General features: G+C 41.5%; 1 protein-coding gene across 1 annotated transcript; it reads left to right on the top strand.

Moving 5' to 3' along the window:
* Nucleotides 1-1,442: 1,442 nt before the first annotated feature.
* Nucleotides 1,443-20,779, top strand: LOC139480157 (peroxidasin homolog). The gene is made up of 13 exons (XM_071263191.1): nt 1,443-1,618; nt 8,028-8,151; nt 9,585-9,706; nt 10,255-10,434; nt 10,940-10,997; nt 12,802-12,896; nt 15,223-15,330; nt 15,839-15,928; nt 16,734-17,198; nt 17,881-18,079; nt 18,276-18,445; nt 19,346-19,448; nt 20,666-20,779. Exons 1-13 carry the CDS (start codon nt 1,567-1,569, stop codon nt 20,727-20,729), a joined length of 1,830 nt encoding a protein of 609 aa, XP_071119292.1. The 5' UTR covers nt 1,443-1,566; the 3' UTR covers nt 20,730-20,779.
* Nucleotides 20,780-21,682: the final 903 nt, after the last annotated feature.

The raw sequence follows: 21,682 nt of genomic DNA on the forward strand, positions 1-21,682 counted from the left end.
TATGCACACACGCAGCGTGTAATGATTACGCTCGGACTCTATTTGTAGTCACAACTAGTTTGTGAAGTGAACATAACGTTGCTTAACTATTTTATTGTCGATCAGTCATTATTCTATAGACACACTCTCGACCTAGTCTCGCCAATGGGCATCTGATCGTTGAGCACTGCCTGTTGTGCAGTACACTATATACCTCACCTTTATTATGGAGTAAATGCGTAAGGTGCGAATTTGATTACCTGTGCGTGATATCGATCACATTGAACACGTTGAAAGTTTGTGTCGAGAGACCACCAGATGTCCATTGAATACAGATCAGCAGTTATACGCCTACAATATCATATGAACAAACACATCAATAGTGGCTGTAAACTCAGTTGGAAAATATTTGGATAAACGTCCAGTGTTTAGGTATCAGAAGAGCTGACACGCATGATCACTGCATCTAGAGTAAAGAGAAGCTGTTTCAGTGATGAGTTTTAAGTTACGTTCATTGTCACCGTGTATCCTGAAGATCCGGGGTAGAATAGGTCTTCAGCAACCCATGCTTGCCGTAAAAAGCGACTATGCTTGTCGTAAGAGACGACTAACGGATCGGGTGGTCAGGCTCGCATGCCATCGTATCCCAATTGCGTGGATCAATGCTCATGATGTCAATCACTGGATTGTCTGATTATTTACAGATCATATAACTGGAATATTGCCCAGTGCGGTGTTAAACAAAAAGAAATAAAAACCAACAAACCGACACTATCACCATGACATGCAGTTACTGTCACAGTAACTTTCACCGTGACAGTTACTACCCAAATCACTGTCAACAATTTTAAAGTTACCATCATCATCACCGTGGCTGAAAATTACAAACAGTTACAAACATGTACAGTAAAATACGTTTATAACGAACACGCTTATAACGAACTGACAGATAAAACGAACTTATTTTTTGGTCCCGGCCATTTGCTGTATATTTGTTGTATATATGCATATAACGAACTACGGTTATAACGAACTATAATTAGCGGTCCCTTTGAGTTCGTTATAACCGTAGTTTACTGTATACACTATTACAATACAGTAAACTACGGTTATAACGAACTAAAACGGGCCAATAATTTTAGTTCGTAATAACCGTAGTTCCTTATAAGCATATATACAGCATATATACAACAAGTTGCCTCTACTAAAAAATAAGTTCGTTATATCGGTCAGTTCGTTATAAGAGTGTTTGTTATAAACGTAGTTTATTGTACTCCTATTTCATTTTAATATATGACCTCTACGATGAAATACAATCTCAACAGCCTTGCTCGTAAAAAAAAATTAAATACCCAGAAATGTTACTTCATCTGTATAAAACGAATAATACTATGCAATACTTATATAAGCATGTATAAGCCCTACAATCAGTTGCGTTGATGAAGGGGAATGAAATCGAAACATCTTTATCCCAGCCCCATCTGTGACTCGAGCCAGCATCACCTAGCTCTATATAAGCGGTAATACTTACTCCAGTCATCACTGCAGGTCCGGACGTGACACGAACACAGACCGTTGAGAATTAAAATGTTTCTGGTTCTGTTAATGTGCGCTGGGCTTTGGCTCGGGGAGGCCTCAGGTAAGTTGTTCAGATTTTTCTTAGAAGTTACTAACTGCATAATGCAGTGTATGGGGAGCACAATGAATGAGCTGTATGTAACACACAGGCTGATTAGCATTATATCATCAGCGTTTTCAGCAACCCATTCTTGCCGTAAAAAGCGACTATGCTTGTCGTAAGAGGCGACTAACGGGATCGGGTGATCAGGCTCGCTGACTTGGTTGATGCATGTCATCGTATCCCTATTGCGTGGATTGTCTGGTCCAGACTCGATTATTTACAGGCCGTCGTCATAAAGCTGGTATATTGCTGAGTGCGGCGTTAAACAACAAACAAACATTAGCGTTATATTCATTTGTCTTTTTCTTAATGTCAGTTCTTATTACTGTTAGTATTTAATGTTAATGTGTTAAAACCTGAAACATTGTTTGACGATAATTTCTTTACGTATAAACGAAAATATTTGAAATTTAATCATTTGTGTTATCATTTAGCGACTACTTAGACAATTCATGGTTTAATTTGAACTAGCATTTATTCTGTAAATCCGATCATAGTGTGCCTTTATTTAGTTCGACATATTTTTTATAAGAAATGAGATTATCGTACATTTTGCCATATGAAAGCTTTTTACATTCATTTAATCATAGCAAAAGAGCTAATCCTACATTTGAACACATACATATTCTGGCCCCCGTTCCACAAAGCGATCGTAGCTCTACGACTGTCGTAAGCCTGTGTTAAGTATGGGAGTTACGACAGCCTTAGCGATAGTATGGCTCTCTGGAACGGGGCCTTGGATATCTGAATTATTCAATCATGGAATTGTTAATAGAACTTGTGGGGTGATATCCATAAAATGTAGATGCGTATTAAGCATGCATCTTGAATAAATCTATTTAAAACCGTACAATTTACGCAACTTTGACATGCTTCCTCCTTTATCTATTACATTGATGTTGTTGTCATCATTAATACAACTGATGACGACTATGGTATCGTTAATCAATTCTTGTTGCGCTAACTAAAACAATGTTACGTCATATTCCATGTATCTACACTGTCTCACAGCGTTTAAACAGTTCTTCTCTCTATTTTTCATTAAAGCTTGAAAGAACAAAACACAACTAGACACTTGTAATTAGCTTAATTAATTTCAGAATATTTAAACCTTAAAAGACTGCAGCAAGAATTTATTAACCTAGGAAAAAACCCGAGATTCACTCATTAAGTTAAAACAAGGATGACATTAATAAAAGCTACAAAACCCTTTCATAATCAAAAGAAATATTCTGCTAAATTGTGCGTCCATTCTATGATAATTAAAAACATCCCTTGTAAGTATATATAATGTGAAAAACATACCTTATGATATATTACGTGAAAAAACATACCTCATAGGTATATATAAAGTGAAAAACATACCTCATAAGTATATATAATGTAAAAACAAATACCTTATAAGTTATATAATGTAAAAAACATACCTCGTGAGTATATATAATGTGAAAAAAACATACCTTTTAGATATATATAACGTGATAAACATAATACTGTCGCGGCTCTTTGTATTCTGCTTCATTAATGTTAAGATTTCAAACCACTACTTTATCCAGGTTGATTATTTTGCGCGGTTCAATTTGCATTGTGCAGCGTAACTAAAGAAGTAATTATGGATGACACAGTAATTTCCCAGGTTAACAAAATGATTACAAATTCGTCCATTTCGGCATGCTGAATCAAAGACATATTACCAACATTTAGAATCCCCTGATATTGTAACCAGGAAGTAACGAGGTGTGACAAAAATGTGCGGTACCGGCCTGAAAAATGGTTCTTGTTATAGTTAAATTTCAAAATCACGACATAAGAGGGAAAGTCGGAGCATATAGTGAGGTTTCGGGCATTTCATCTTCCAATGTCGGCGTTGGAATGCTGATTTGTGATAGCGAGTTTCAGCTTTGGTGCACTTCATCATTCACAATAAGCCAAATGTGCTGAAATTCCAGTTTGTTTAATAGTACAAAATATGTGTTAAACAAATGATATAAATTTTGTCCTGGGTATTGTAAATTGTTAGATATTATAAACATTAAACTTAAATATCCGACAGGGTTGGTTGCATATGGGAGGTATTAATGCTGGGTCTTCATATGCCACGATCTGTGGCAAGAAAAGCAAATAAAGTCATGTCATTATATCATGAAAAACGTGCGACGTTGAGCTTCCGAATTTCCCATTTCTTGAATGAGGTAGCAAACTTAATTGTCACACTCGCTAATCCAAACACTCGCTAATGAACAGAGACTTGGCTACAAATACCACTAAATCAACCCTTTAATAAAAAGGACAAGTGCCATTTGACAAAGCTATTACACGCTACGATGACAGAGTCAACCAGAAAATAGTGGTTTATTGAAATGTGTTATTGGTATTATCATGGCAGTTTTTCAATCACCTCAGCAGGAAAACAGTTGCTTGGGTTTTTTTAAAAGCAGGAGCGTATGCTGTGATTCGCAATTCACGTTAAGTAATCGTTTGATTTTGTTGCAAACAGATCACCAAGTTGGTCATAGAGTTATACTTTTACATTTTGTATAGCTGGTCCACTCTACACTTGCCGAATGTAGAAATGTTAATTGGCATGCCCCCCCCCCCCCCCCCTCCCCCCCTCGCCTTCTGTGCCCGCGTATGATGTAGTAACGTTGTAATACAAGGGAATCGGTTTGTGTTAAATTTAGAATCAAATCAAAAGCTCTCCCTGAGTCATGATATTTTTTTGTAGGAACTGGAAATTACGTCAGTATAAATCAATATGTCCCTAAACTTCGAACTTACTACTTCGAAACATCAGTCGTCCCAGAGGTACCGCCATGGCTGGCATCACGTGACAATAATACACCAGTTACGTGCTTCGCTGCCCTTCCGAAGAGCTGTGAACGGTTATGAAAGAAAACGCAGACAATCTGCTGTTAAACTCGCGCGGGCCTGTTTTGTGTGACAAAGCGTAAGGTGGTTAATGTGTGGCAATAAATGACGACATCCTCGTTAGCTGCTCCGTTGAGTTTAAGTAGCTGACTCCTTTCATTCTCATGCATTTAGTGTACAGAGGTCCCGAAGAAGCTACCGTATTTTCTCCATTGGGACACGAATAAACGTCGGGTGTCGATTCAACACCAGGCATCGATTAAACGCCTGGTGGTTTTAATGCACGGAAGTCTCACTATTATTTCGTATCTTTGCGAGTAAACGCCGGGGTTAGGTAAAGAGTGCCTGAAAGAAATATAGGACAGGGCGCTTAATGGGGGAGATACGGTAACCATGTCACACTCTCTGGTCACATGCCATCCAACAGGGTCCAAATAACATGCAAGCGAAAATACACCCGATTGAATAATTTTATTTGTTCCCAATAACTTGAATGTTTAGCTTTGGACTTCATCATCAAAGACAAAGCTCTAGATAAATGTGTGAACAAACAACTTTCATCGTGTTGTCAGTACAGCTAAAGAATGAACTTGGATCAAACTCCTGCTCATTTTAAGATAATTGTGTCCCGGACATTTCTGCAACCCCAGTGTGATCAAACTGGCGAAATATCTTGCAGCAAAATTTATCAAACTGTATCAGCTAACGTCAAATAGAAACGCAAGTCATTGCAACGAGAGAACGGAGCCGCCATTGACACCCTGTAATGATAGACGCGTTCAGTCATTGTAAGTGTTGTAATGGTAGATGTAAGAACAGTCAGTATTTCCAGTGAATGCTATTTTTTCAGCTTACAGTTGGAATGGTAGACATGTTCAAACGTGTAAGGATTGTAACAGTTGTAACATGGTTGACAGACACGTTCTGAGTACAGCTGTAGATATATAGTGTCATGGATCAGTCAGCGTTACACCTGTAACTACATACTGTGCATGGACCAGTCAGTGTTACAGCTGTAGATATAGTGTCATGAATAAGTCAGTGTTACATCTGTAACTACATAGTGTGCGTTGATCAGTCAGTGTTACATCTGTAACTACATAGTGTACATGGATCAGTCAGTAGATCCATCTGTAACTAAAAAGTGTGCATGGATCAGTCAGTGTTACATCTGTAACTACATAGTGTACATGGATCAGTCAGTGTTACAGCTGTAGATATAGTGTCATGAATAAGTCAGTGTTACACCTGTAACAACATAGTGTACATGGATCAGTCAGTGTTACATCTGTAACTACATAGTGTACATGGATCAGTCAGTGTTACATCTGTAACTGCATAGCATACATGGATCAGTCAGTGTTACATCTGTAACTACATAGTGTACATGGATCAGTCAGTGTTACATCTGTAACAACATAGTGTACATGGATCAGTCAGTGTTACATCTGTAACTACATAGTGTACATGGATGAGTCAGTGTTACATCTGTAACAACATAGTGTACATGGATCAGTCAGTGTTACATCTGTAACTACATAGTGTACATGGATCAGTCAGTGTTACATCTGTAACTACATAGTGTACATGGATGAGTCAGTGTTACATCTGTAACAACATAGTGTACATGGATCAGTCAGTGTTACATCTGTAACTACATAGTGTACATGGATCAGTCAGTAGATCCATCTGTAACTAAAAAGTGTGCATGGATCAGTCAGTGTTACATCTGTAACTACATAGTGTACATGGATCAGTCAGTGTTACAGCTGTAGATATAGTGTCATGAATAAGTCAGTGTTACATCTGTAACTACATAGTGTACATGGATCAGTCAGTGTTACATCTGTAACTACATAGTGTACATGGATCAGTCAGTGTTACAGCTGTAGATATAGTGTCATGAATAAGTCAGTGTTACATCTGTAACTACATAGTGTACATGGATCAGCCAGTGTTACATCTGTAACTACATAGTGTGCATGCATCAGCCAGTGTTACAGCTGTAACTATATAGTGTACATGGATCAGCGAGTGTTACATCTGTAACAACATAGTGTACATGGATCAGTCAGTGTTACATCTGTAACTACATAGTGTACATGGATCAGCCAGTGTTACATCTGTAACTACATAGTGTACATGGATCAGTCATTGTTACATCTGTAACTACATAGTGAACATGGATCAGTCAGTGTTACATCTGTAACTATATAGTGTACATGGATCAGTCAGTGTTACATCTGTAACTACATAGCATACATGGATCAGTCAGTGTTACATTTGTAACTATACAGTGTGCATGGATCAGTTAGTGTTACATCTGTAAGAACAATATGGATGGATCAGTCAGTGTAACATCTGTAACTATATAGTGTGCATGGATCAGTCAGTGTTACAGTTATAACTACAAAGTTTGCGTTGATCAGTCAGTGTTACGTCTGTAACAACGGTGTGCATGGATCAGTCAGTGTTACAGCTGTAACAACATAGTGTCCATGGACCAGTCAGTGTTACGTCTGTAACTGCAAAGTGTGCCTTGATCAGTCTGCATTGATCAGTCAATGTTTCAGCTGTGTGCATGGGTCAGTCAGTGTTACAGCTGTAACCCTGTAGTACCATTGATCAGTCAGTGTTACACCTGTTACTACTTATTGTGTATGGATCAGTCAGTTTTACAGCTGTAACTATATAGTGTGTGTAGATCAGTCAGTGTTACAGTTGTAACTATATAGTGTCACGGATGAGTCAGTGGTACAGCTTAAACATATAGTGTCATGAATGAGCCAGTGTTACAGCTGTAACTATTTAGTGTCACGGATGAGTCAGTGTTACAGCTGCAGATACAATGTGTGCGTAGACCAATCAGTATTACAACTGTAACTATATAGTGTCATGGATCAGTCAGTGTTACAGCTGTTGCATGGAACAGTCAGTGTTACAGCTGTAACTATATAATATCATGGATCAGTCAGTGTTACAGCTGTAACTATATAATATCATGGATCAGTCAGTGTTACAGCTGTAACTACATAGTGTACATGGATCAGTCAGTGTTATAGCCGTAACTATATAATATCATGGATCAGTCAGTGTTACAGCCGTAACTATATAATATCATGGATCAGTCAGTGTTACAGCCGTAACTATATAATATCATGGATCAGTCAGTGTTACAGCCGTAACTATATAATATCATGGATCAGTCAGTGTTACAGCTGTAACTACATAGTGTACATGGATCAGTCAGTGTTACAGCTGTAACTATATAGTGTCATGGATCAGTCAGTGTTACAGCAGTAACTATATAATATCATGGATCAGTCAGTGTTACAGCCGTAACTATATAATGTCATGGATCAGTCAGTGTTACAGCTGTAACTATATAATATCATGGATCAGTCAGTGTTACAGCTGTAACTATATAGTGTCATGGATCAGTCAGTGTTACAGCTGTTGCATGGATCAGTCAGTGTTACAGCTATGTTTCTTTTGACAGACAGAGATGATCTTCAGCGTGAGCTGGAGACGGTGGCGGATGGTGAACGTCACTTTCAAAAGGGAAGCAAGTTAGCGGACATTCTGGCCCGGGAGCAAGCCCGCTTGAGCATGAGACTCACCACGTAAGTACGTGTACAACATCTCCTTCCTCACAGGGTAGCCTAGTGGTTAAAGCGTTCGCTCGTCACGCCGAAGACCCGGGTTCGATTCCCAACATGGGTACAATGTGTGTAGCCCATTTATGGTGTCCCCCCGCCGTGATATTGCTGGAATATTGCTAAAAGCGGCGTAAAACTAAAACTCACTCACTCAGTCACTCCTCACAGGGTACGAGTTAGTATATCGTAGTCGATAGAAGATATCGATATCCATTTAGCTATAGTGATTTGAATATGTTCTATCTGAATGCGTAGAATCTGGCATCGTAATACCACGACAATACCTGGTCAATTTTAGTTCCTACAAACCAGGTGACGTCATTACCAATACGACATGTACTAAGACAAATATCACGGCCATTGGTGGACACGGGTATGGTGGTGGCCCAGTGGTCAAAATCGCGGCAATTTGCTGTGGAGTGTTGCATTTCTTACGCAGGCCAGAAACATTTGATTGTTGGCTCGAATACCGGTTTGCATGATTATGTTTGGCAACACCATATCGTGCTCGTGAAGATCCGGGGTAGAATAGGTCTTCAGCAACCCATGCTTGCCGTAAAAGGCGACTCTGCTTGTCGTAAAAGGCGACTAACGGGGTCGGTTGGTCCCAATTGCGTGGATCGATGTTCATGATGTCAATCACTGGATTGTCTGGTCCAGACTCGATTATTTACAGACCGCCGTCATATAGCTTGAATATTGCTGAGTGCGGCGTTAAACAACAAACCAAACCAACCGTGCTCGTGGGTTCCACCAAAATGATAAACGTCTAAGACCTGTAACATTTCGGGCTTTCTCCCCACTAGAAACTGACACGCCGTGATATTGCTCAAAATATTGTTCTAAGCGGCGTTAAACACACCTTCCCGAGACAAACGTGTCCACTAGCCTATATCAAAGCCTAGTTTCTACCCTTGCCACACCAAGGCCACTTTTCTTGGCTCGACTCTGGTGCCGCCTCTCGTAGATCACGAGATGCGCCCCTTGTAATGAAAACGGGATATCCAATCAGATCGCTGTTTTTATCTCGTATAACTACTATAGGCGACGACCAAGTCGATCAGACTACGAAAACAAGCGCTTTCACCCCTGACACAAAAAGCATAGGCAATCGTTTAGGGTTTTAAAGAAGAAAAAGACATATTCCAGCATTAAATCACTTACATACGAAGGTGTACCCGTCGTGGATGTTGATTTTGTGAAACGTTCTCTGATTGGGCTATCGATATGTTCGATAGTCCAATCACATTAAGCATAGGAAAGTGGGCTTGATGTGGCAATTGTGGAAACAAGACTTTGATAAAAAAAAAAGGTTAAGGGATGCTCCTGCCTCGGGAAGATGCGTTAAATCCAACTCGCTCACGCACTAGCTGACATTTGCTATAAACCACTTTCAGAGAGTGTAAGGACACGTTCACCTACCGACCGCTAGATGGCGTCTGTAACAACCTGAAGAATCAAGGCTGGGGAGCGCCCCTACAAGAGATGAGGAGGATCCTCGATCCAGAATATGATGATGGTACGTCTCTTTAGTGAAATATAAAAAATTAAAATAGTTTAGTAATGTTGCGACTCTGGACCAGACATTCTGGTCATTGGCATCACGAGCATCAATATACGCATTTGGGATACGATGCCATGCGTCAACCAAGTCATGGATCCCGGTAGTCGCCTGTTACGACACGAATGGGTTGCTGAAGACCAATTCTAACCCGGATCTTCACGGCGTTCGCACTTGGTTGAGAAACACGTTTAGGTATTTAGGCACATACTGCTTAAAACTGTTTCTTTCATAGCGTAACGTTAGCACTCGGCGGTACAATTGATCCCCAGTAACCCATGCTTGCCGTATGCTGCCACTAATTTGAATCGGTTGGTCAGGCTGCATGTCATTGTGCTCCGATGCTGTGGGCCGTTTCTCATGCATTAGGTCACCGCTTTCTTTGTCAAGTCTCGATTCTATACTTACCGCGGCGCATAACAACATTCACCCACTTACTTATTCACCGTGATATTGCTGGACTTTTGTTAAAAGCGGCGTAAAAACATACTCACTCACTCTTTCAGATCATGCTAAACCTCGCGCGTATGGAGAGGATGAAAATCTCCTACCCAGCGCCAGGAAGGTCAGCACGGAGTGCTTCCCCTTTGATAGCAAGGATACAGAGGACAAGCCCTTCTCCCAGATGGTGATGCAGTGGGGGCAGTTCCTGGACCACGACATCACGGGCACGCCTGGGTCTGGAGGTGAAACTTCCTACATTTCTGTCCTCACCCCTCCCAGTTTCATGTTTCTAGATGCTGTAGTGGTTGAAGGAAGAAGAAGTTGTCTGTGCAGCCGTAGCTTATCGTAGTAGAAAGAGGAGAGGTTGACGTAGATTATACACGGAACACAGTCATACAATATTTATCTATTCCAATTTATCGCCTGTCCTCCAGAGGTTTGATACAAGAAAACAACAAATCTTCTGTTGTTGTTGTCGTTTAAGTAACAGTGGTAGTGAATGTGGTGGTGGTGGTGGTAGTATTAGTATTAGTAGAAGTAGTAGTAGTAGTAGTAGTAGCAGTAGTAGTAGTAGTAGTAGTAGTAGTAGTAGTAGTAGTAGCAGTAGTAGTAGTAGCAGTAGTAGTAGAAATTGTTGTCTTTGAAGTAAGAGTGGTAGTTACTGTAGTGGTAGTCGTCGTCGTCGTCGTAGTAGTAGTAGTCGTCGTAGTCGAAGTCCTGATGTAACAAGCGTGCGTATACTTCCAGGTTCTGACTGCTGTGCGGACATGGATGGGGACGGACTACACCCGGACTACGAGACGAAGTAAGTGAGGTGATACCGCTGGTAGTGAGTGAGTAAGTGAGGTGGGTTTAACGCCGGTTTGAACAACATTCCAGTTGTATCACGGCGTGTCAGTTTAATGAGAGAGGAAAGTCCGAAGTGATGCAGGTCTCATCACTCAGGACGTTTACGACTTCGGTGAAACCTACGAGGAAGAGTATGGTGCTGATAAACCTAGACACATAATCGGGGCGAACCGGGATTCCACCCAACGATCAAAGGTTTCTGGCGTGCACAAGGGACGCAACTCAGCCCAGCGAATTGCGGCACCTTAGACGACTGGGCCACACGTTACCACAAGTTGTGCGGTGAACTGGGTGTGAGATAGCCTTGTTTACTAGTATCAATATGGAAGGACACCCCGAAGAGACGTGCGTCTTATGCATTTGCAGAATCAGATACCATACACATCATCTGTATTTAAACAGTCCTCGCCACGATTATTTTTTAACGAAGATATCTTCATGTGTGCCAATACTTATACGTGAAAACAAGCCATTCAGCCGTTTAGGAATATTACTTACACTAATGACAAAATATGCAAAGTGCGATTTTCAAGAAATATCCATTTTGCTAGCGATAGTTGTCAGCGCCGAGTTTTGATCACGTGATTACAATCCGGGTAATTTCCGGGAGTCAGGTGACTATATTGAGGTTATATTTAGCAGCGTATGTACATTCCCAGCATGCACTGATGTAGGGTTACTTACCAAGGTCACTGCAAAATATACCCGCTCACAGTCACCTGACTGGCGATTCCTACCCGGATTGCAACCACGTGATCAAAACTAAAAAAAATGATGGGTTTTTTATCGCGAGTAAACTGGATATTTCTTGAAAAGCGCACTTTGCACCTTTTGATATTACTGTAAATAATATTCCTCAACGGCGGAATGCCTTGTTTGCACTTTGTTAGTATTAGCACATGTTCATCAATCATCGCTATATTTAGTGATTCTATTTCAGTTATCTTACTGGTTATCTGACAATGTTATTACACAGTGTCAGATGTCACTGTTTTGAATTTTATTTACATTTTATTTACACATGTGTGTTATTTATCGAGAGTCGCGTGTTTTCCATAGGAAATTAAGTAGATGTCAGTTTTCCAGGGAGTAAATTATTGGGTGTGAGTTTCAAGGGGTAATTAAGCAGGTGGTAATTAAGTAGATGGCGGATTTTTGGGGTAATTAAGTATTAAGTATTAATGAAGAAGTTTCAAGAGGTAAGTGAGTGAGTATGGTTTTACGCCGCGTTTAGCAATATTCCGGCAATATCACGGCAGGGGACACCAGAGAGCTTAACACATTGTACCCATGTGGTGAATTGAACTCAGGTCTTCGGCGTGACGAGCGAACGCTTTAACCACTAGGCTACCCTACCGCCCCAAGTTTCGAGTAGGTGGCAGTTTCAAAGGATATTTCAGCTGGTGGCAGTTTCAAGGTGTCATTATGTAGGTGGATGTTTCAAGGGGTAAATAAGTTGGTGGCAGTTTTCCAAGAGGTAATAAAGTTAGTGTCAGTTTCAAGGGGTCAGTTGTCCGGGGTAGTTTTCCTTTGGCCGTTGAGGTAGCCTATTCGCGTCGGTGTGAAACTCAGACAGCCTTGTCACAGTTTTATTTCCAGGTTGTATTGATTGCTCTTCTGAATATAATATACATTCAGGAGCCATTGTATAAATATTTTTGTTATCCCATCGTCTTTCCTCTACACGGGTTCTTTGCGCCACGGAAGCACGGAAAGAGTGTAATTTGATTTCGTTTTAAATACTTCACTCTTGTTTTCAGCGGTCCCTGTTTCCCAATTCAAATACCACCAGGTGATCGCAAGTTTGTAAACTGCATGGGTTTCATTCGATCCCTGCCGGCTCGTCCTAATGCAGGTAAGAACAATTATTGATTAGATATAAACATCAACGACAGAGAATAGCCAGTCTCTATTATCGGATGACACAGATTCCATTGGGCGTTAAAGGTGAGGTGAGGTGAGGTGAGGTGAGGTGAGCTGAGGTGAAATGGGGTTTAACGTCGCGTCCAAGATTATAGCATTTATATAGCGACGTGCATGCATGTATGTGTGTGTGTGTGTGTGTGTGTGTCTGCTTGTACTAGTCCGGACAGATGCCGATTTATAGTGCTAGCCCACTGAGATACCATGCCGCAGTTTAACATGAATATCCCACTCAGACACAGTATACTGACTCCGAGCCGACCAGTCCTTGTGTTAGCCCCTTAATGCCGAGCACCAGACAGGGTAACAACAAGTACCATCTTTAAACGTGTTTTGGTCGGTCGCGGTCGGGGATCGAACCCCGGACCTTCCGCTCTCCGGGCGGACGCTCTACCACTAGACCACGGAGGCGATTGGGCGTTAAGGGCAAAATAACTATGAATAGTATAAAAATGGATCACTGAAAATCCGGAATGACACCAGGTGTTCGCGAAAAGGGTAAGCATTCCCTGGCCTACCGGTCGCACCCGCCATTCATACAATGTGTATAAAAGGTATGTGCTTGTCCCCTGACGCCGCACAGCACTACTCCTGCCACGTGACAGCCACATGTACAGAAACCAGACAATCCAGTGACACCATATGGCATTGACTGATTTTTTAAAAACTAAAAGCGATATGTAAATTTTGAATTAACCTGTGTACAAGTGTGGATATTTATCTGCTTATAAGTAAGATAAAACGTTGAGAAATATGTACCTTGCATAACACATCTTCAGATAAAACTCAAATAAAATACAATGTACTAAAGACACGATTGGGTCTATTTGAGAACTGATTCGTTCATTCAGCTCTCGGTATAGAACGCTATATCGTCGTATGAGACCTAGGGAATTCAGTGTGTGCGCATTTTTGACGCACAGATTAGTAGCGCGTGGCACTGAATGAGGATGGATGTCTCACGTTGAACTATACTTTTATGTAGTAAAACATCGCGAGTGTGTAGATGATTTTTTTCTAATAAAAATATGCAAAACCAGTGAGGATAGTTTTTGTCGCTTATACATTCGCTATCGCATGGCGAGAGAAACCAAAAATTAGCTTGACACAATGCGCATCATGTTCTTCATTTAGACGAGCAAATATCGCCACCCACCCACCTCTCACGTGAATAAGCACATTCTTAGTTCAAATATTTCGTTACATTATACATAATTACTTTCATAAAAAAATGTATTCAGTTTTCAGAGAGGTCGTAGTGGTTTTGATTAACAAGGGCTTTCTGTTTTGAATATTCAATATTGCTGTGTAATAGTATTTAGGTCAGTGCAGCAAGCTACAATTTGTTTACCGCTATTTGAATCAATTATGTCAAATGTCACAACATGCCACGTGTGACGTGAAATCAATACTATATGTAATCATTCGTCCGACGCTTGTAATGAAACACGGATAAACCATTAACCATGATGGCCCCTTGGTTAGAATAGGTCGGCAATTCATGCTTGTCGTAAGAGGCGGCTAACGGGACAGGGTGGTCAGACTCGCTGACTTGGTTGATGCATGTCATTCTATCCTAACTGCGTAGATCGATGCTCATGATGTCAATAACTGGATTGTCTGGTCCAGGCTCGATTATTTACAGTCCGCCGTCACATAGCTGGAATATTGCTGAGTGCGGCGTTAAACAACACACTGAACATAAAGCTTAACGAGTGGGGGAATGAGGGAGATCGGTTTAACACCGCTTTGAACAATATTTCAGTTACGTATGAGCTTTGGTGAACCCGCGAGCAAGGGGATGGTTTTGAACCCCCGATATGCTTCTTCCACAGCGAATTGCGGCGCATTGCAAGACTGGGCCACCCGTTCCCTCTAAACATAATGAAGTTTTATGGCCACAATGCATTGCTTTAAAATAGGTCGGCTCTGATACGTTTCTGTATTGTCCAAGACACGATAAGATATCAATACAAAATCTATACAAAAATAGTTTTTCGATTATTTCTACAGGTGTCAAAATTCACCTGTTTAAACTTTTCATTCCTTATTTGTTTGTTGTCCAGCATGTATTGATAACAGCAATGGGCATATTAATAATGCGCCAAATCCATGCCCTAAAGCGCGCTCAAAGCGCTACATAATTACATTGAACGAAGATACCAAACAAGCAGAAATAGCCGCTTTTACGGGTCTTTAGGCAGACTGACATTGCCGTGGCAAATGGGGAATGTTACACCTTTAAGTTGTTTTTCCAGAGGACTGCCGACGTGAACAACTGAACGTTCTCACCTCCTACATCGACGCCAGCAACGTCTACGGTAGCTCCGTAGAAGAAAGTTCCCATCTGCGGACCGGTGCCGGAGGCACGTAACGACGTTAATTTAGAAACAATTATGCCTCGTTATAACGTTGAATTTCTATTTAACACAAAATGCTGTTCCCTTCTTCTGTTCCATTTGGCCTTCTGACGAATTGAAGCGAAGCTATTTATTAATGGTGTGCATATCTGTTTCAATAAATAGTCAATTACGACTATATCATAAGAATGTGTTAATAAATCATTGTCAAAAAGTAATGATACCAGGTGTTCGCGAAAAGTAGAGCGTACCCTGCCCCACCGGTGGCACCCGTCACAAACACATGCAAAGGCAAGTCAATTGTTAACCTGAAAAAGAACATGGGAATATATGGGACATGTCAACATAGGGAATTGCATCGGACATCACTAATGAGTCAAATGTTGAAATGTTCTCCACATGTCTACCTAGCCTTGATTTTTATTATTATTATTATTATTATTATTATTATTATTATTATTATTATTATTATTATTATTATTATTATTATTATCAATGCATATCTCTGTATCAGGTTTACTGGTTACCTCTGAAGACAATATGCTACCTATATCCGACAAAACCTTTTGCGTCAAGAGGGGCGGCCATTCTTGCTACAATGCAGGTAAGAGGGGTTACCGTTCATTGCAGGGGGGTATTACATTTGTCAAAGACTGAAATTGATTTAATCTTATTGGAAAAGCATTCCTATAATAATAATGATCGTAGTGGAACCGATTGTCTGTTCCATTCAACAATTAGTATATCTCACACAAGGCCTGAAAAAGAAATAAACAACGGTAACCCAGTGCACGTGGTGGAAGACACAATCACCCACAATGCAGAGTTGCGTCCCTTTGGTGATCGGGTGCAGGTTCGAATTCCAGAATCTCCCCGAGCCCCGATTTCTCACGGCGCTACGTGTGCTCGAAGTCAAAGGAACTCGATGATAGCGTGTATAGCACAATATATTCGTATAGAAAAAATAATCATTTGTGATATAAATCACAGTCGTCATTTTTTTCTATGCGAATATATTATGCTGTATAGGCTAGCATCCCGTTCCTGTGCTCGAAGTATACTAACCTGGGGTTAACCCTGTAATAACTACATTTATAATCATTATGAGTGAGTGAGTAAGTGAGTATACTTTTACGCCGCTTATAGCAATATTCCAGCAATATCACGGCGGGGACCCCAGAAATGGGCTTCACACATTGTACCGATGTCGGAAATCGAACCCGGGTCTTCGGCGTGATGAGCTAACGCTTTAACCACTAGGCAACCCACCGCCCCCTAATCATTATAAATATGCATTGGGTGGAATTAGTGCTATTACAGAATTATATTATTTGCGTGAATCAAATGTGTAATGTAGTCCTTTTCTGTTAAGGACAAAGCATTAAAACCATGTTCGTTGCACATTTCAGGTGATTTCCGGGTGAATGTGTTCCCAGGCCTAACAGCCATGCACACCCTGTGGGTGCGCGAACACAACCGTCTGGCCGCCGGCCTGGCCCGCGTCAACCGTCACTGGTCGGATGACAAATTGTTCCAGGAAGCCAGGAAGATCGTCATAGCCTCCATGCAGCACATTACATACGATAACTGGCTGCGGAAAGTCCTCGGGCCATTGATATACGAATACTTTGACGTCTTTGGTACCTATAAGTACAACGCAAGCGTCAACCCCGGGATATTCAACAGCTTCGCCACTGCAGCCTTTAGATTTGGTCACTCCCAGATTGCTGGACACTACGGCGTGAAGCACAATAGTCATATGGACATACGCCACCTGTACATGGACACGTCGTACGTTGCCGACGGACTCGATGACGTCATTCTTGGTGTGCTCCGAGGTCGGAGCCAAAAGGCCGATACACACTTCTCTGAAGGTAAAGTGGCAGATATTGTCAGCATGCTCTATCAGAACGACCGTGATAAAAGTCATATACTCAGTCAGTATTAGCATAAGCATTACATGTGCGAATATAAACATACTTCGCTCACTTATTCAAGTTTGTATTGTCTAATGCTGACCACAAGCGTAACTCAACCTAGTATTGTCTAATTCTTACCGCAGGTTTAACTCAACCTTGTATTGTCTAATACTTACCACAGGCATAACTCAACCTTGTATTGTCTAATACTTACCACATGCGTAACTCAACCTTGTATTGTCTTATACTTACCACAAGCGTAACTCAACCTAGTATTGTCTAATTCTTACCGCAGGTTTAACTCAACCTTGTATTGTCTAATACTTACCACAGGCATAACTCAACCTTGTATTGTCTAATACTTACCACATGCGTAACTCAACCTTGTATTGTCTTATACTTACCACAGGCGTAACTCAACCTTGTATTGTCTAATACTTACCACATGCGTAACTCAACCTTGTATTGTCTAATACTTACCACAGGCGTAACTCAACCTTGTATTGTCTAATACTTACCACAGGCGTAACTCAACCTTGTATTGTCTACTACTTACCGCAGGTTTAACTCAACCTTGTATTGTCTACTACTTACCGCAGGTGTAACTCAACCTTGTATTGTCTAATACTTACTGCAGGTGTAACTGATCACCTGTTTGAAAACACTGCCACTCCGGGGAAGAGCCTTGACCTTGTAGCGCTGAACATCCAGAGAGGGCGAGACCACGGTCTTCCGCCGTACATTGACTTTCTCGTGAAGTGGACAGAGGACATTAACAAACACGACTCCATCATCGAGAGGCCTGGGGCCCCTCTCTGTTCTCTTGGCCTCTACGAGTAAGTCTCTCTCTCTCTCTCTCTCTCTCTCTCTCTCTCTCTCTCTCTCTCTCTCTCTCTCTCTCTAAGATTTATGATTCGGTGGTGAAAAGCGTCTGGTTTGGATATACTATCGACGTTGGTGGAACGGTGGAAATAGCTCTCACAGTACTAGTATTTATCCGTGACTATACTGGCCATATATTTTTGATTGCAGTAGCTTCAACGACGTAGACTTATTTCTGGGCGGTATGGATGAGCCCCATCTGAAAGACGCTATGGTTGGACCAACATTTGGTTACATATTAGCTAAACAGTTCTACAACTTGCGGGTCGGAGATCGATTCTGGTACGAGACACAAAACCGAACCCTTGGATTTAGTGATGGTAAGAAGCCGAGAGTTTCTAAATATCCGACCTATACAATGTGTTCCCACAAAAACCTTTCCATATACATGTATAATGATGCGAAATCTCTCCTAAAATCACAGTCCATTGTACCATTCCACCATTCCGAGTATATCATGAGCATGCGTTTATGATCACTATCAAATACAGACACCAGGTGTTCGCAGCGGATGTTGAAAAGGGTCAGGTCAGATCTCCTGTACATAGTGCCTTGTCGTAAATAGAAAGTAATCACAAGCAACACATTACAACATTTTGAAATTGATTTTCGTGACTATTCTACGGAGAGGATGGGTAGGTGAGTAGTTGAAGCTTTTGTTATGTTAAATGAGCACCAGGTTCGATTCCCCATAATGTGTGGGGTACATGCTTGCATCCCTTCTGCGAGATATAAAAGTGGAATATTGCTAAAAACGGCGTTAATAATAACAGACGGACAAGAAGGATCAGACAAAAGTATCTTGATGTATATGATCCCTAATGCATAGTGACTACTACATAAAGTGTTTGAACAGCGTTGATATGTATTTTCTACTGCCAACTATGACCCGTGAAGATCCGGGGCTAGAATAGGTCTTCAGCAACCCATGCTTGCCGTAAAAATCCACTATGCTTGTCGTTAGAGGCGACTAACGGGATCGGGTGGTCAGACTCGCTGACTTGGTTGATGCATGTCATCGTATCCCAATTGCGTGGATCGATATTCATGATGTCGATCACTGGATTATCTGGTCCAGACTCGATTATTTACAGACTGCCGCCATATAGCTGAGTAAGTATTATTTTACACCGCTTTTAGCTTTTAGCAATTGCGTGGATTTCTAAAAGCGGCGTAAAATCATACTTACTCACTCCCTCACTCTTCACTCTCCATTTTAGATCAGTTAGCTGAGATTCGTAAAGTGAGCTTAGCCCGAGTGATGTGTGAAAACAGTGGACTCAGAAGAATTCAAGCAGACGTCTTTAAACTTCCAAGGAAAGAGTAAGTAATGCTTGTTCGTACTAGGGGCGTTCGGGTAGCCTAGTGGTTAAAGCGTTCGCTCGTCACGCCGAAGACTCGGGTTCGATTCCCGACATGGGTACAATGTGTGAAGCCCATTTCTGGTGTCCCCCGCCGTGATATTGCTGGAATATTGCTAAAAGCGGCGTAAAACCATACTCACTCACTCACTTGTTCGTACTACCACCGACCGTCTCCGTGGTCTAGTGGTAGAGCGTCCGCCCGGAGACCGCTAGGTCCGGGGTTCGATCCCCGACTGCGTCATACAAAAGGCGTTAAAGGATGGTACTTGTTGTTACTCTGTCTGGCGCTCGGCATTAAGGGGCTAAAACAAGGACTGGTCATCTCGGAGTCAGTATACAGAGTGGGATATTCATGTTAAACTGCGGCATGGTATCTCAGTGAGCTAGCACTATAAATCGGCATCAGTCCGGACTAGTACAAGCAGCCCAACAAACACACACACACATACATGCACGTCGCTATATAAGTGCAATAATCTTGGACGAGACGTTAAACCCAATTTCACTTCATCTCGTACTACCACCAGCTTTCTGTCCTCTGTGGCTTCCTAGAATATTATGCTTGCCGTCCGAGAGGATTGAAATGGAGCTTACTCTTTGACTTTGCCGGCGGTGTGATATCGTGGAATGATGACGTGGGGCGGTGCTCATGCTGTCAACCACTAGTGTGCCTGATCCAGACTTGATTATTTTCATGCCCCCGTGATATAGCTGAATATTGCTGAATGCGGCATAAAACAACATCCAAACCGTCTGTAACAGCTGGAATATTTACATGTGGCTGATGACCTATATGCTGGCAGGGTGCGCTGGTGGCCCAGTCGTCTAAGGCGTCGTAAGTTGCTGAGCAGAGTTACGTCCCTTGGCCACGCCAGAAACCTATGCGTGAGGGTTCGAATCTCTGTTCGCCCCGATTATGTTTCTAGGTTTGTCAGCACCATACCCGTGATCGTGGGTTTCAACAAAAGTGGTAAAGGTCTGAGACCTGCTTCACTTCAGGCTTTCCTCTCACATTAAACTGACACGCCGTGATACAATACTGTTCAAAGCGGCGTTTAACACTCACTCACACGCTAACTTTATGATGAGACATCAAAGTATGGAAAAAGTATGGGTTGTTCTGGGAGTAATAAACACGTGGAACACAATAACAACGATCATGTCTTCTCCTTCCAGTGGTAACTACATGACGGCATGCCGGAGACTGCCTCAAATCGATCTCTCGAAATGGAAGGAGTGACCTCCACATATATGAAATACTACTTGTATTCGTCAAATACTTATTAAAATGTGCGAATAAATATTGTTTGTGTTTATTTTAACCTTGTGTAGGCTTCGACATCGGTATCGGCATTGTAAGAGCCGTACCTTACCTTTCACCAACTGCAATGTATATACACATGCAGCTTTCGACCCTCGAAGATCCGGGGTAGAATGGGTCTTCTGCAACCCATGCTTGGCGTGAACCTCAACTATGCTTGTCGTAAGAGGCGACTAACGGGATCGGGTGGTCAGACTCGCTGACTTGGCTGATATATGTCATCGTATCCCAATTGCGTGGATCGATGCTCATGATATCAATCACTGGATTGTCTGGTCCAGAATCGATTATTTACAAACCGCCGTCATATAACTAGAATATTGCTGATAGCGGCGTTCAACAATAAACAATGAAACAAACATGCAGCGTCCATTCACTTGAATGTTCTGTCTGAAATATACCACTCAAAACAAGTTAAAGAAACCCTATTCATGCCATGACATATTAACTATAGTAAGATGTAAGACTTTTAGTAGTATATATTTATCCTATACATTCTCCCAGTGATCAAATGACGTCAGACAAGAGTTTGTGTCCGCGCTTTTAATGGCGGCCCCGCTTTCATGACGGTCACATCGTTACTGCCAGAAAAAAGAATCGCTGGTTCGCAATGAAGTGGCTGAGTGAATGTTACATAATGGCGCACATCATTTCAGCTTCATCACGTCGGTTCACCATTGTGATAAAAAGCCGATGTCGCTTTCGACGTGCCTCCCACATTTCGGTGACATACTGTGAAATAACTGAATATATGTACAAAGAAGCGTTAAACTCTTGTACGTCAACGTGTTTTTTTGCGTTTATGTAGTTTTACACGTTTTACACGTAATATTGCTGGAATATTGCCAAAAGCGGCGTAAAGTCATAGTCAC

This window comes from Haliotis cracherodii, unplaced genomic scaffold (genome assembly GCF_022045235.1).
Source record: "Haliotis cracherodii isolate W230 unplaced genomic scaffold, xgHalCrac1.p SCAF_4, whole genome shotgun sequence".
Taxonomy (NCBI): Eukaryota; Metazoa; Mollusca; class Gastropoda; order Lepetellida; family Haliotidae; genus Haliotis; species Haliotis cracherodii.